Genomic DNA, 15681 nt, shown 5'->3' on the forward strand with positions numbered 1-15681 from the left:
AATGTGGCATTTATACACAATGGAGTATTACTCTGCATTAAAAAATGACAAAATCATAGAATTTACAGGGAAATGGATGGCATTAGAGCAGATTATGCTAAGTGAAGCTAGCCAATCCCTAAAAAACAAATGCCAAATGTCTTCTTTGATATAAAGAGAGTAACTAAGAACAGAGTAGGGACGAAGAGCAGGAGAAGAAGATTAACATTTAACAGGGATGAGAGGTGGGAGGGAAAGGGAGAGAGAAGGGAAATTGCATGGTAATGGAAGGAGACCCTCAGGGTTATACAGTGGAGGAGGTAGAGAGAGAGGAGGGGAGGGGAGGGGAGAGGTGGGGAGGGGGGAGGGGGGAGGATGTGAAAGGCAGCGAAGCACAACAGACACTAGTATGGCAATTTGTAAATCAATGGATGTGTAACTGATGTGATTCTGCAATCTGTGTATGGGGTGAAGGTGGGAGTTCATAACCCACTTGAATCAAAGTGTGGAATATGATATGTCAAGAAATTTGTAATGTTTTGAACAACCCACAATAAAAAATTTAAAAAGAAAAAAAAATAAAAAAAAAATAAAAAAAAAAAAATAAATGAGGAAACAAGGATGTGAGGTGCCAGGAAATAAACCACAGGTAAAAGAAGTGGAGTGGAAAACACCGTGATTCTAACCTAATGTGCTTTTGATTCTAAATCTGATGTACTCAACTACCATTGTCATTTTAAACATTTTGCCAGAGTCAGGTTCCCATGCTTTGGAGGAGTGTGAAGAAGAAAGAGCTGAGACTGAGGGAGAGACCAAGATAAAGGAGACTTTAATGCATGTGAAACTACACTTTTCCTAAAATCTGGGATTTCAAAGATGTCATTAACTATGTAGGTATCAGTGTGACTGTTAATGAAATTGCTTCATAAAAATATTTCCCTGATGTGGTGGTAAAGTAATTATAATTATAATGGTTGTATAAAATGGAGATTATGAATTTAAAATCATTTATTATCTCACAATTGTATATGAACTAGGTTAAGAATATGGAGGAAAAAAATTAAGAATTATCTAATCTAAGCTCCACTAAGACTTTTGTGAACTGCTTGATTTTAGATGTGTTATTAAATTTCTCTATGCTTCTATTTTCTAATATGTCAAGTTAAGCATAAAATGATAGTAGTAGTTAATTGAATTTGTATTAAACATTAAGTCAGCAAATGTCAGCAAAAACTATTTAAAATACTCTACCTTTTAATAAGTTTAGTTCATATTATCATTATAACTATTAATGGTATAAGATTAATATACTATTATTGTAATTATCATTGTTAATGCCATAATCAATGTTTATTTTCATCTCAAGAGAAACCTATCGGAATTCACAACTCAGTAGAATCCAAGCATTTATTATTTATCAGAATGATGAAGTGCAGTAAATTTTAAGATTGCTTTGATAACTTTTTTTTTCAGATAATATAATTAATTTTCACACAAAGTACATGGAGAATAGGATCAACGTGACAGAGTTTATTCTACTGGGACTTACAGAGAACCCAAAGATGCAGAAAATCGTATTTGCTGTGTTTTTGCTCATCTACATCATCTCTGTGGTAGGAAATGTGCTCATTGTGGTCACCATAGCTGCCAGCCCATTGTTGGGGTCTCCTATGTACTTTTTCTTGGCCTATCTCTCCTTTATTGATGCCTGCTATTCTTCTGTCAATACCCCTAAACTGGTCATAGATTCACTCCATGAAAAGAAGACCATCCTATTCAATGGATGTATGACTCAAATCTTTGGGGAACATTTCTTTGGAGGTGCAGAGGGCATCCTGCTTACTGTGATGGCCTATGACCGCTATGTGGCCATCTGCAAGCCTTTGCACTATACAACCATCATGAACAGAAGGGTATGTGGCCTGCTTGTAGGAATAGTGTGGGTGGGAGGCTTTCTCCATGCAACCATCCAGATCCTCTTCATCTTCCGACTACCCTTCTGTGGCCCTAATGTCATTGATCACTTTATGTGTGACCTGAACCCTTTGCTCAATCTGGCCTGCACTGATACCCACACTCTGGGGCTCTTTGTTGCTGCCAACAGTGGGTTCATCTGCCTGTTAAACTTCCTCCTCCTGCTGGTCTCCTATGTGGTCATCCTGCGCTCCCTGAGGACCCACAGCCTGGAGGGTAGGCGCAAGGCCTTGTCCACCTGTGTCTCCCACATCACGGTGGTTGTCCTGTTCTTTGTTCCCTGCATATTTGTGTACATGAGACCTGCAGCTAATTTACCCATTGATAAAGCAGTTGCTGTATTCTACACTATCATAACTCCATTGTTAAATCCTTTAATCTATACCTTGAGAAATGCACAGATGAAAATTGCCATCATAAAATTATGTGGGTGGAAGGATATTGCAGGTGACAAATAGATGTTCCTGGTGCTCAATACTGATTCAGCTGAGACAAGGGTCAAAAGGACGTTACAGATGCAAGAAATATTTACAGGATAAAGCAAAACATTGCCTACTTTAACTCATAGATGTGGTGAGCCGCTTCTGCCGTTTCTGCAGATTATGGTCGCCATTACAAGATGACGCTGGCTCCGCTGTGGTCTGTGACAAACAACTCCTTATCTGGGAGAGTTGGCACATGATTTTTCACCACCCTGTGAGAAAGCTCCACGTGGCAGCTTTGCATTGGGGCTTGGGATGCTTTATTAAGGCTGGGAGGGGCATCAGAGAGGGAGAAGAAGAAATATCAAGGGCCTGAATAAACTGCTGAAAGAAGATTCCTGAGTTGCGTCTTCCTTGCGGGCAAGGGGTCGCGACAAGTGGTGCCGAGACCCGGGAACCAGAACTTTCAGCAGTCAGGGGTGGTGCACCGGTTAGTCCCAGGTAAGTGGGATCCGCGACCAAAGCGGGGTTAGTCCCAATAAGTAGGATCCGCGATCAAAGCGGGGTTAGTCCCTAGTAAGTGGGATCCGCGACCAAAGCGGGGCAGCTCCTCTGTAATGAAAGAGAGAGCCTTACATTTTATTGCAGCTGCACTGTGTACTTTCGCTTTCTGTTTTTTGTGCTTCCTTTGTTGTTGTGTCATGGGTGCCGCATCTTCAAGTCCGCTTCTCCTGGCCCTAGATGGCCTGTTACGTTCCAAGGGACTGGAAGTGAAACATAGTACTTTACAGAGATTTTTACAGAAGATAGATATCGCTGCACCGTGGTTTGCATTTTCGGGCAGCCTTACTGTGCCTAGTTGGGATTAATTAGGCAAAGATCTTGACTTTGCTTCTGAGCAGGGCATATTAGAGGGTGGGGTGATACCCCTTTGGAAAATGGTCCGTGGTTGCCTTACAGATGGTAAATGCCAGGAAGCTGTGAGAGAGGGTCAAGCTATTTTTGAGCAATTGCATGAGGAAAAATCTGAAGGATCATGTAGTGAAGTGGCAGAGAGTATTAAAAGTAACAGTAGTGAGAAGGCAAAAGAGCCTGAAGATAAAAATAGGAGAAGGCTCTACCCAGACTTGACCGAATTAAAAACGCCTGAGAACACAAGCGACTCAGAGAGTTCTGAGGACCTTGATATATTGTTACAACAACTACATAAGATAAAAATGAAAAAGAAGAAAAAGGAGACACAGGGCACACAGGCCTACTGTAAGAAGGGGAAGGGAGTTAACATCGGTCAACAAAACTCTGAGGAGGAGGAGGTAGAATATCTAGAAGAAGATATGGTGCCGATTGCCCCACCTCCGTATGTGGGGGGAGCCAAGGTTCCGGGAGATCTTTTCATGCACAAGTTTGGAGGACAGTTAATACAGATATGGGACTTGCATACCCTGTATTTCAGGACAATAACAGGGGAAGATATCATGAGCCTTTAGACTTTAAGATAATTAAAACCTTGGCAGAATCTGTCCGCACTTATGGCATAGATGCCGCTTTCACTCTCACTCAGGTGGAGGGACTTACTAGATTTTGCATGACTCCCTCAGATTGGGCTAGTCTAGTCCGCGCTTGTGTTTCCCCAGGGAAATATTAGGAGTCCAAAGTTGGCTGTTTAATGTTTCTGGCAGTACCCAAGACTCGGAGCGAGGTAGGAGGCTTAAAATTTCTGCAAATAATTCACAATTATCTAATGCTACATTACCCTCCGCAGCAGTCCGTCTCCAATCTCCGTTCCTGTTTCTTTTGGCTAATGTTACATCACAGGGGATGCTTAATTGTTCTAATATTACCTGTTATTTGTCTGAGTGTTGGAATGGCTCCTGGACTACGGCAATGGTTATGAAATTTCCAACCTTTGTCCCGATCCCGGTTACTTCAGATCCAGAGTCATTTCCTATTGTTGAACTGATTAGAGCCCGTAGAGATTTTGGAATTACGGCAGCCATAGTGACAGCTGTGGCGGTATCTGCTGCTGCAGCAGTTACAGCTGGAGTAGCCATGGCCAGCCAGGTACAAACTGCTGCCACCATTAATCAAGTTGTTCAACAAACTTCTACCATACTTGAGTCCCAAAATTCAATTAATCAACATATTTTGTCAGGGATTTTAGCTGCCAACCAAAGAATAGATTTACTCCAAGCTCAGGTAGAAGAATTGGCCGACTTGGTGCTTTTGGGTTGTGTTGACCAACGTGCACATTTATGCATAACCTCTGTCAGATTTAATGATTCCAGGAATGCCTCCCGCATCATTGGTGAATATTTGGCCGGAAATTGGTCCATGGCAGCAGAAAACTTGATCCAGTCTCAACTAACTCAGATTGCTGTTTTGAACAGTACCCGTGTTGAACCAGTGACTTTGGGTCAATTCACCGATTGGATATCTTCTGCCTTTTCCTTCTTCAAAGAGTGGGTGGGAGTAGGCATTTTTGGTGCAATGTGTTGCTTCAGTGTTGTGCTCTGTTTGTGGCTTCTCTGTCGCCTTAAAACTCGCCATGCACAAGAAAAGGCTATGATCATACAAGCTCTTGCAGCTTTAGAAAATGGCAACTCACCTCAAGTCTGGCTTGCGCATCTTAAGCAGTAAACCTTTGTCATGGTCGTTACACCCCAAGTTATTATAACATTGCACTGGGATCGACATGACTTTCCTTGTTATTCTCTTAGTGTTGGAAAGCCCTTGCACTCTGCCGGTCTTACTGCCATTGCACGCAGATGGGTTTCCACACTAGTGCTTTTCTATCGCCTTAAAGTCCATGCCTTTCTTTCAGGGTGCTGTCAACTTGTTTGTCATTATAAACAGCCACAGTTCAGCCTCAGCTATCCCCCTTCGTCCACCATCGTCACGATACAGGATGCGAGGCAAGGCACTGCACTTGAGTGATCCTTGACGTGGACCTCAAGGAGAGCATGTCCTATTGCATGCGGGTTAGACGCGTCCACGCCCCGCCCCACGAAAAAAGGCGTCGGCTGATATGGCCTCAGATCTGGGGAAGGGCCCTCCTTAGGACTAAGTCATACTATGCAGCCACTTCTGCACAGTGGGATAGGACCTCTACTCTCGCCTGTATTGTTTTAAGAAAACAGAAAGGGGGAACTGTGGTGAGCCGCTTCTGCCGTTTCTGCAGATTATGGTCGCCATTACAAGATGACGCTGGCTCCGCTGTGGTCTGTGACAAACAGCTCCTTATCTGGGAGAGTTGGCACATGATTTTTCACCACCCTGTGAGAAAGCTCCACGCGGCAGCTTTGCATTGGGGCTTGGGATGCTTTATTAAGGCTGGGAGGGGCATCAGAGAGGGAGAAGAAGAAATATCAAGGGCCTGAATAAACTGCTGAAAGAAGATTCCTGAGTTGCATCTTCCTTGCGGGCAAGGGGTCGCGACACATAGACTAAGTATTGAAGGGAACAGAAATGGGTCCAAGAAAAAAGAGAGAATGTCTAACCTAGGACTATTCTGCATACTTGGGAAATTCTACCAAATTTGGATTTAGTGTTACTAGTCATGCAGTGTATGGATTCATAGGCTTTTATCCTCATTAAAAAGGAAATGGCAGGGCTTGGGCTGTAGCTCAGTGATAGAGCCCTTGCTTATTAAGCATGAGACATTGGGTTTGATCCTCAGCACCACATAAAAATAAATAAATAAAATAAAGGTATTGGGTCCATCTACAAATAAAAATCCTTTTTAAAAAAGGAAATGGCAAATGTACTGGTATTGAGCAGTGATATACAACACTCCAAAAATGTGAGTCATTTATAGGTGAGGAATTATTCCCATTTATAGGTGAGGAATCTGAAAACAAAGGGAAGTTAACAAAATAGACATGTTAATGAACCAGCAACGAAAATATGACTGGTTTTTTCGAGACCACACTCTGAACTCTGATATGACAGAATTGATGATAAAAAGTCAAATAATTCAACTCTTTACCATCAGGAAGGAGACTGAAGTGGATACATAGTATGTATTAGCTCATTTTCTATTTTTAGGGCTCTTATAATTTTTCATATATACCCTTTAATGTATTATAATGAATGGCTACCTGCTACTGAAGCATTATGATATCTACTATAAGGCCCTGCTAGCAATGGCTCTTGATCCAATAGTGAGTAGATAACGTAATTTTCATCATTTTTCTAAATGCCCATGTAAACTTCAGAATCATTCTGTGTTAACAGCGTCACGTATGGTGTGCTAACAACCCATCAGAAAGAGCAATCACTCAAATAAAAGGACATCTCCATGTCAGGCAGAAATTTCCATGTATTAATTATAAAATTATGCTCCCAAAAGTTTTTGCCTGTTAGAGCAATTGTTTCCACAAGGTAGCACAATGTCTGGTACAAGATAAATGATGACTGAATGAATAAAAATGTTAAAGAAGATAATTAAACTCAACAAAATTTAGAGCAAAAAATAAAATAGTATTGGAGACTAGAGAATTCTTTCCTGCCCTTATCTGATTTGAACTCCAAGGAGAATTCTAGCTAGATGCCTTGGGGGAGCTATGATTTGTTTTTAGTCTTCCTTAAACTGAAAAAGTGAAAGAAATTCTCAGCATATGTGCAAATAGTTTACCTTGAAATATTCTCTGTTTTCAACAAGATGGCTTTATCCTGATTGTGAGTTTATTTTTTTTAATGTTTTTTAGTTTTTGATGTACCTTTATTTTTTATTTATTTATATGTGGTGCTGAGGATTGAACCCACTGTCTCACACATGCTAGGCAAGTGTTCTGCCACTGAGCCACAACCTCAGCCCTGTGAGCTGTTTTTTTTTTTTTTTTTTTTTTAAATCAGTTTACTTTGGGTAATATTTTATTATTAAAAGTTCTTTGTAAAAATATGTTGTTTCATCTGTACACAAAGCACTTTCAGAATAAATGCATACCTTATATTATCTATACCTCATTCATTGATCAACAAATATTTTGTGGACAAAGAATGTATCAGGCACACTGACTTTTGCAAGTTTTTGTTGAAAAAAATTTACTCATAGTCCCATGAGGGTCCCCTCGCATGTGCCATGTTGCTTATCAATTTTAGCTTTCAATATTCTGACTTTATACTTAACTTTTGACAATTTCATTATAATGTGTCTTGGTATAGGATTTATTCTATAAAGTGCCTATTGAATTTCCTGGATCTTTACTTCTATTTCCTTCCCATGACTTGGGAAGTTTTCTGTTCAAAAACTGCAGGTATAGAAGGAATGGACCTCAACACAATAAAGGTGAAAAGTAGAAAGATTTTCCTCTAAAATCAGAAATAAGACAAGTTTGCTCACTCTTGTCTCATTTATTCAACAGAGTAATGGAGATTGTAGCTACAGCAATTAGGAAGGAGAAAGAAATAAAAGGCATCCAAACATCATAGGAATAATGAAATTGTCTTTGTTGGTGAAGTGATTTTATAAAGAGAACCCTAATGAGTCCACTGAAAATCTGTTAAAATTGATAAATTTGATAAATTTTTTTGGGTTTCAGTACAAATTCAGTAAATCATGGTATAAAATCAACATACAAATTCATAACATTTTTTGTACATTAACAATAAATAATCCAAAAATGAAATTAAGAAAAGGATCTCATTTATAATAACATAAAAATAGTTAGAAGTAAATTTGCTCAGGAAAGCAAAAGAAAGACATATATGTATATTGAAAATTATAAAACATTAATAGAAAAATTTAAAAAGACCCAAATAAATGGAATGATATTCTATTTTCATGATTTGTAAGAATGAATATTGTTAAACATCTCTACTAGGCAAAATACATAGGCAATCTATAAATTCAACACAGTTCCTATCAAAATTCCAATATCTTTTTTTGACATAATTAGAAAAACAATCCTAAAATTTGTATGGAAACATAAAATATCCTAAGTAGCCAAATAAATCTTGAGGGAAAAGAACAAAGATAAAGACATCATATTCTCAAATTTCAAGATGTATCATGAAGTTATAGTAATCACAACAGCATAAGAACTGGCATTAAAACAGACACAGAAAAATGGAATAGGATTCAAAGCCCAAAAGTAAACCCAAGAATATATGGTCAATTGTTTTTTGACAAAGGTGCCAAGAACACAATGGGGAAAGGACAGTCTCCTCAATAAATGCTACTGGTAAAACTGGACATCCACAGGCAGAAGAATGAAATGGATTTTTGTTTCACACCATATACAAAAATCAAGTCAAAATAGATAAAAGCTTTAATTTTAAGACTGAAAACTATACGCCTACTAGAAAACATAGAGGGAAATACTCCTTGACATTGGTCTGGGCAGTAACTTCTTAGATAGGTCTCCACAACCACAGGCAACAAAAACAAAATTAGACAAATGAACTGAATCAAACTATAAAGCTTATGCACAGGAAAGGAATCAATTAACCAAATGAAGAAACTACCTGTAGAATGGAGGAAAGTATTTGCAAACATCCATGTAATATCCAGAACATATAAGAAACTCAAACAACTCAATAGCTAAAAACAATCCCAATTTAAAATGGACGCAAGATCTGAATAAACATTTTTTCAATACAATGGGTACAAGTAGTCAATGGGCATATGGAGAAAATGCTCAGAATCAATGCAAATTATAGCCACAATGAGATATCACCTCAACCTGTTAGAATGACTGTTATCAAAAAAGTCCAAGTATAATCTGTTTCTGCAAGGATATGGCATCAAAAGAACACTTGAATACTGTTGGGGAGTATGCAAATTAGCACAGTCATTATGGAAAACAGTGTGGATTCTTCAAGAAATTAAAAGTACAAGTACCATCTGATTTAGCAATCCTACTCCAAAGGATAAGAAAGCAATATTTAAATGTGATATCTGCTCCTGTGCTTTCCTTTTTATTTTTTGGCAACACTATTCACAATAGTCAAAATATGGAATCAACTTAAGTATCCATTGATGGATGACGAATGGATAAAGAAAATGTGTGTGTGTGTGTGTGTGTGTGTGTGTGTGAGAGAGAGAGAGAGAAATACTATTTAGTCTTTAAAAAGAAGGAAACTGTCATTTCCAACAACATAGATGAATCTGGATGACATTATCCTAAGGGGAGTAAGCCAGGAACTGTAAAACACATACTACATGCTCTCACTTATCGACAGGAGCTAAAAAATGTTGAATCCATAGGACAGCAAGGTCATTGTCAGGAGTTGAGGGATGAAGGTAACAGGAAGATGTTTGTCCAAAGGTACAAAGTTTCAGTTAGACAAGAGGAATCAAGTTCTGGGGCTTCACTGTATGGTGACTCTAATATTAATGCAATGTGCTTGAAATTTGCTAGGAGAATAGATCTTAAAGCTTCTTGCCAAAGACGGTAACAATGTGAGTTGACATGGTAGTTATTTCACAATGTATGTGTATATCAAAGAATAACATTATATATCTTAAATGTACAATTTTTATTTGTCCCTTTTACCTCAATAAAACTAAAGACAACAAGATAATTTGTATATATAATTATTTTATAATATGTACTTTTTATTATAAAGTTACTGATTCTGTGACTATTATCTTCATAAATCCAAACTGTGAAAATCATAAGTTGAACATATCAATGACAGTTCCTGGCAGTAACCAACACTAAGACAAAGTACATAAACTTGTTGGAATAAACTGGAGGTGGAAACCTGGTGATTTGAGAAGTAGGGTATCAGGATACAAAGGGGTATAGACAGTGAAATATCCCTGATTACAGGGCATTTTTTTCCCATGAAAATTAAAATTATCCTGTAATACTATATGGAAAAGAGGTTTAAAAACATGAACAATAAAGTGCAATGTGTATATGGATCATCATTTATTAAGGCTATTTACCTAGTGAAAATATCTGGGGCCATTGGTATATACTCAATAAAGAACTCATGTGAAAAGTTTTGATAGGGCTGGGGATGTGGCTCAAGCGGTAACGCGCTTGTCTGACATGTGTGGGGCCCTGGGTTCGATCCTCAGCACCACATAAAATAAAATAAAGATGTTGTGTCCACCGAAATTCTCTCTCTCTCTCTCTCTCTCTTAAAAAAAAAGTTTTGATAGACATTACCAGGTTCATTGACCTCCTTTTGGTCTAAACTGTTTGGGTATCTGTGTGGATCTCCTCACAACTTTAGAATGACTTGGAAGATACTTTAGAGCTGTACTGTAGCAATCATTTCAGGTTCCATTTTTTTTTTACCAATTCCTCTGAAATTTCTTGGGTATGTTGGTGTTGGATATCTTTCTTGTTGACTTACATATGATTTTCACCTTCCTATCAGTTTGAAGATTCATTCTTCTATGAATATCAATTCTAGTTTTGTCCTGGTTGCTATTTCATATTTTTTTATAGCTCTTCCTTCTTGTTACATTTCTGTCCCCATTCTACTGCCAAAGTCTAACTCCTAGAGATTCGTCAACATGTTTTATAAAGAAGCAAAGACTAGATCATTCATACTTGGACAAGTGCTACACTTACTGAACCTGAAATCCAGTTAAAAGTTTAAATAATAGTAATTCAATCTGTTCTACAAAACTACCTCACATAATTGTTCATCTTCTTTCTATATACCTTCAATGGAAGGATTAATAAAATAACAGTGTACACTAGTAATAAAATTAGATGAAATTACCACAATTAGGTTATACAGAATCTTTCAATGAATGAGGCTCCTTTGGTTCATGCTTAGCTACCTTCTCCCAGGTAAGAAATGTGATTTTTACTTAATGTTATATATAATGAGTAGAAAATATGTAGGATAAAAATTTACATCTGTTTGTATATCATTTCTTCCACTAACATGAAGTGTGGTCAAGTCTTGCCATGTTGAACTTTAATATCCTAGAAAACATGTTGTAAGAATCAAGGATAAATTTACTGCCTCTCAGGTCCAAATATATCCTTCATTGCCTGCCCCATATTAAGGTAAAATGGCTCTGTAAGCACTTCATTCCCTGATCTGCTGTGGTGTTAGTATTTGTAAGTATAGTACCATGAAACAGGTATCTCTTCCTAATTTAAATATGTTTCTGTTTTCATCTTGTACTGACTATGTGGCCTCCAACAGTGTCCATGTTTGTGTGCCAGGGGAGATATCCAATGGCTCTCATTTCCCCTGGGTTTCCCTGACATCTTCATTGTCAATTTCCCATTGTGTTTTAGTGCCATCCTGCAGGCAGATTCCAGTGGTTCTCATAGGCACCAACCAATCACTCTCCCAACACAGCCTATGTTCACTGTAGTAGGAAACTCTCTGCCAGGCTTGGTCCAGCTGCACCCAACCTGCTTGCCAGTCCAGACCACAGTTCCTTGTCTACCAGCCCCAGCTTCCCCATCACCGCAATGGGAGGCTCACAAATTACCAATACCAGACAAGTTTCTTGTGTACTAGTTTCTATGCAGATACTGAGAACTAGTTCCGGCCCCAATAAACACAGTGGACTTCTCTACCATTCATTAGATAACAGATATACCATTCCAAAGTATGGAAGCCCAGCCTTCCTTTGAGGGTTGGGGAGGAACCAACCCTCAAAATTTGAATACATCCTAGACCTTCATCTTTCAGCATTAAGGCGTTCTTATTCCTTTATCATTAATCCTATGATATAATTAATAAATTTATGTAAACTTTCCCTTTTCAAATCAGAAAGCTGTGTGATCTGTCTCCTGATTGGACCCCAACTGATACAATATGGACGACAATGCCAGAGTTTTAGAAATTAAATAAATAGCATCACTTTTTTAGTATACACTCAGTGTTTAATGAACAACAAAATGCACAAAAATGAAGCTATGTGGAGGCCAGAGTCAAAGTAAAAGAATATCATAATACATGTATCTTCCATTATCAGTAGAAACCAACATCTCAAAGTTGATAAGCTAGTTTTAATATCAGTCCAAATATTCTAGATCCATAGTTTAGCTTCTAGAGGCATTTCAGGTTTTCAGTTCATTTATGAATATTTGTTGATTCAGAAAAAACTTGTGCTGGCAAAAGTATGGGATGGGGAACAATAAGTCTGGATTACAACTCAGGCTTTAAACTTATGCTTGAGTAACCATCTACAAATTTGATCAAACCCCTTGTTAGAGCTAAAATCTTTATCTGAGGATCCAGGAACTCGGACTCAGTTCCATCTGATACCTCTGTATGTAATGTTCAACGATTCTGTTTAATTGTTACTTGAAGTCACTTTTTTCCTCCAGAGCTTCCTGATTGCATTTTTTACCTCAGCATTTCTGAGGGTGTAGATTAAAGGGTTTAACATAGGGGCTACCATTGTATAAAAGATGGCAACAGCTTTATCCATTGGCAGAGTGGTTACAGGGCGCAGATAGACAAATATGCAGGGCATGAAGAATAAGACGACTACTGTGATGTGCGACACACAGGTGGAGAGGGCTTTGTGCCTCCCTTCCAAACTATGGTTCTTTAGGGAACGCAAGATGATCACATAGGATACCATCAAGAGGAGAAAGTTAAACAGGCAGATGAACCCACTGTTGGCAGCAACAAAGAGACCGAGGGTATGAGTGTCCATGCAGACAAGTTTCAGCAAAGGGTACAAGTCGCACATAAAGTGATCGATGGTGTTGGGACCACAGAAGGGCAGCCAGACGGTAAAGAGGATTTGGATGGTTGCATGGAGAAATCCCCCGGTCCAGGCCACTCCCACCAGGAGAAGGCATAGCTTGTGATTCATGATGGTTGTGTAGTGCAGAGGCTTGCAGATGGCCACATAGCGGTCATAGGCCATCACTGTGAGCAGGATGATCTCAGTAGCACCAAAAATGTGTTCTGCATAGACTTGAGCCATACATCCATTAAAGGAGATGACTTTCTTCTCATGAAGGGAGTCCATGATCAGCTTAGGAGCCGAAGAAGAAGAATAAATTGTGTCTATAAAGGACAGGTGGCTCAGGAAGAAGTACATGGGGGAGCTCAGAGCCTGGCTGTTGATAATGGTAACCACAATCAGCAGGTTGCCTGAGAGTGTTATCATGTACAGAACCAAAAATATCACAAATACTACCTTCTGTATTTTGGGGTTCTGTGTAAGACCTATTAAAATGAATTCAGTCACATTCCTTTTATTCTCCATCTAAGTGGCCCAGGTGATGAAACCTCCAGGAAGGAATATTTTACCTTTAGAAAAAAGGAAAAAAAGAACCATGAAAGAATAATAGTTCAAAATTCTGTCTTTTCAGTACTCGGCCATTTCACAAAACTCTGTAGGAATCAGAACTTCAAAACCTCTTTAGATGACTCTTTCAGTCTTTTATTTTCTGACTTAAAAAATATTCTTATAAGATATAGGACACCCAGAACAAAGGGATTTCATTTCCTAGGGTCAGGGGAGTAATTATAAAATTTCACTCAAGCATCATTACAATGGAATAAGGTAGTTACTAGAAGTAATCATATTAACTTAACAAGATTTTAAAATATACATATAAAATAATGTGAATCAAAACCAGAGAATAGTCTGTATGCCCTAATTATAAATATGTAAACACATTACAGGTTAAAAGTTAGTGATATTAGTTATGGAATTAGTATTTGAAGATTGTAGGTTTTGTTTCTGTATTTTAAGAATAAAATTCAAAGTTTTCACCTAGATTTTTATGTAAGTTCTCTTTCACCTATGCCCAACATAGATGTATAAGTTTCCTTTGCCTTACATCTCTGCCAAAATATTTTTAGTTTATTTTTATTAATGTTATATAATTATACATTATTATATGAATGTAACTGGAGGCTTTTAAGTGAAAAAAGCAAGGTAAATAAATCAAATACCAAATTTTACCTCTCCTATGTGGAAGTAAAAAAAAAAAGGAATCTGATTGTAGAACATGGAGGGAGTACTAGAGGCTGAGAAGATGGGAAGGGAGGCCAAAGGAAGGTTGGATAATGGGTAACAAAATGCACCTAGAGAGAAGGAATGAATTCTGATGTTCCACAGCACAGTACAGAGACTAGAGTTCATGATAACCTGCTGCATATTTTATAAGTACCCAGACTGGAGAAGCTTAAAGATGCCAAATATAAAGAAGGGAAACAGAAATATACCCAGTGCTTAATGTATGCATGTGTTGAAATATCACATTATTCTCCCTTAATATGTGTAATTATAACATATTAATAAAAATGAAATAAAATTCTCCAACATTATGCTATCATTAAATATATGTATAGAAAAAAAGAGATAAGTCAATTAATATATTTAGGACATTTACTTCAGGTGTGAGATTACAGCTGACCTTTTCCTATTTTTAATATTTTCCAAATTTCTACAGTTTGCATTATTAGTTTTATAAACAGAAAATAAATAAAATTTTCATATTTTCCCCTGGAGGCCTGTACTTGAGGGCATGCATTTTTAAACTGAGTAGAATGTATAAAATAACAAACAACAGCAATTGTAAATTTGCCCATCATAGGAATACAGAAGATATTATATGAATATAATTAAAGTAATACATTAATTACTTTATGTGCTCATGAAATTGTTGTCACCAATTCACCAAAGGGACATAGGATGAGGACATCTAAGTAGCACTGGTGATGAAATGGAGGCAATGACCACTCAAAGAAGTTCAGAAAAGAAGATGAGCCTGCCTCTGTGAAACACTTAGAATTGTTAAAAATACCATTTTTAGTCTACCAGCTGGACTATTAAACTCTGGTTCTGACTTACACAATTAGTCAATAATTTATATGGGTAGTCAATAAGTCTAATTTGAATAATCAACCAAAATCCATTTAATGCAATGTCTATGTTAATTTCTTGATGTGGAATGCCAATGTCACTCAAACTTTGAGATAGAATTTAAAGATAATTTTTGCCATTATTAATTCTCACTTTTTCCTGGACCTCTGATTTCTTTTCTTTTTGCCCTTTAATCTTAATATATTCTAAAAACACCAAGGTTGTGAAGGGCAAGATGAATTTTCCCCACTACATTTGGGCAGGATATATAACTAATGAGGTACATGGAAAGGTAACCTGTTTCACATGATCCCACAAATGCTTCATTAAGGAGCTGGCCTTGGAGAGCCAAGCCCAGAACTGCAGCTTCCCTTCTGGATAGTCCAATGTACCAGAGAATCCTTCCAGGGCCCAAGAGCCCCTGAGAATACAACCAAGTGAACCTCTCTAATTACCAACTCTCCTCTAGAGGACACAGCCCTTGGGAGAACCAACTGTTGAATAGAACATTTCCTTCTTTCTTTTTTTTTTAATACCAGAGAT

At 37.8% G+C, this 15681-nt stretch overlaps 2 protein-coding genes across 3 annotated transcripts; one reads left to right on the forward strand and one right to left on the reverse strand.

Annotated features, from left to right (window-relative positions):
- Positions 1 to 1469: 1469 nt before the first annotated feature.
- On the forward strand, positions 1470 to 2865 carry LOC124099835 (olfactory receptor 4C46). Of its 2 annotated transcripts, XM_058584039.1 has the most exons (2): positions 1470 to 2379; positions 2725 to 2865. In XM_058584039.1, the coding sequence occupies exons 1-2, from the start codon at positions 1482 to 1484 to the stop codon at positions 2775 to 2777; spliced, it is 951 nt and encodes a 316-aa protein (XP_058440022.1). In that variant the 5' UTR covers positions 1470 to 1481; the 3' UTR covers positions 2778 to 2865. The 2 variants fall into 2 exon arrangements, with proteins under 2 accessions (XP_058440022.1, XP_046311028.1); XM_046455072.2 differs by lacking the exon at positions 2725 to 2865 and having other exon boundaries at positions 1482 to 2411.
- Positions 2866 to 12600: 9735 nt separating this feature from the next.
- On the reverse strand, positions 12601 to 13530 carry LOC124099840 (olfactory receptor 4C12). Its single transcript, XM_046455081.1, has one exon. The coding sequence runs from the start codon at positions 13528 to 13530 to the stop codon at positions 12601 to 12603; it is 930 nt and encodes a 309-aa protein (XP_046311037.1).
- Between the last annotated feature and the right edge of the window lie 2151 nt (positions 13531 to 15681).

This window comes from Marmota monax, unplaced genomic scaffold (genome assembly GCF_021218885.2).
Source record: "Marmota monax isolate L192 unplaced genomic scaffold, Marmota_monax_Labrador192_F-V1.1 WCK01_AAM20220418_F8-fsc00047, whole genome shotgun sequence".
NCBI lineage: Eukaryota > Metazoa > Chordata > Mammalia > Rodentia > Sciuridae > Marmota > Marmota monax.

Bases quoted from the DNA above. Each gene is read 5' to 3' on its own strand.
- LOC124099835 (XM_058584039.1), top strand. From the start codon at position 1,482: ATGGAGAATAGGATCAACGTGACAGAGTTTATTCTACTGGGACTTACA. The intron at 2,380-2,724 runs GTGGGTGGAAGG...GGCATCAGAGAG, and splicing joins AATTGCCATCATAAAATTAT to GGAGAAGAAGAAATATCAAG.
- LOC124099840 (XM_046455081.1), bottom strand. From the start codon at position 13,530: ATGGAGAATAAAAGGAATGTGACTGAATTCATTTTAATAGGTCTTACA.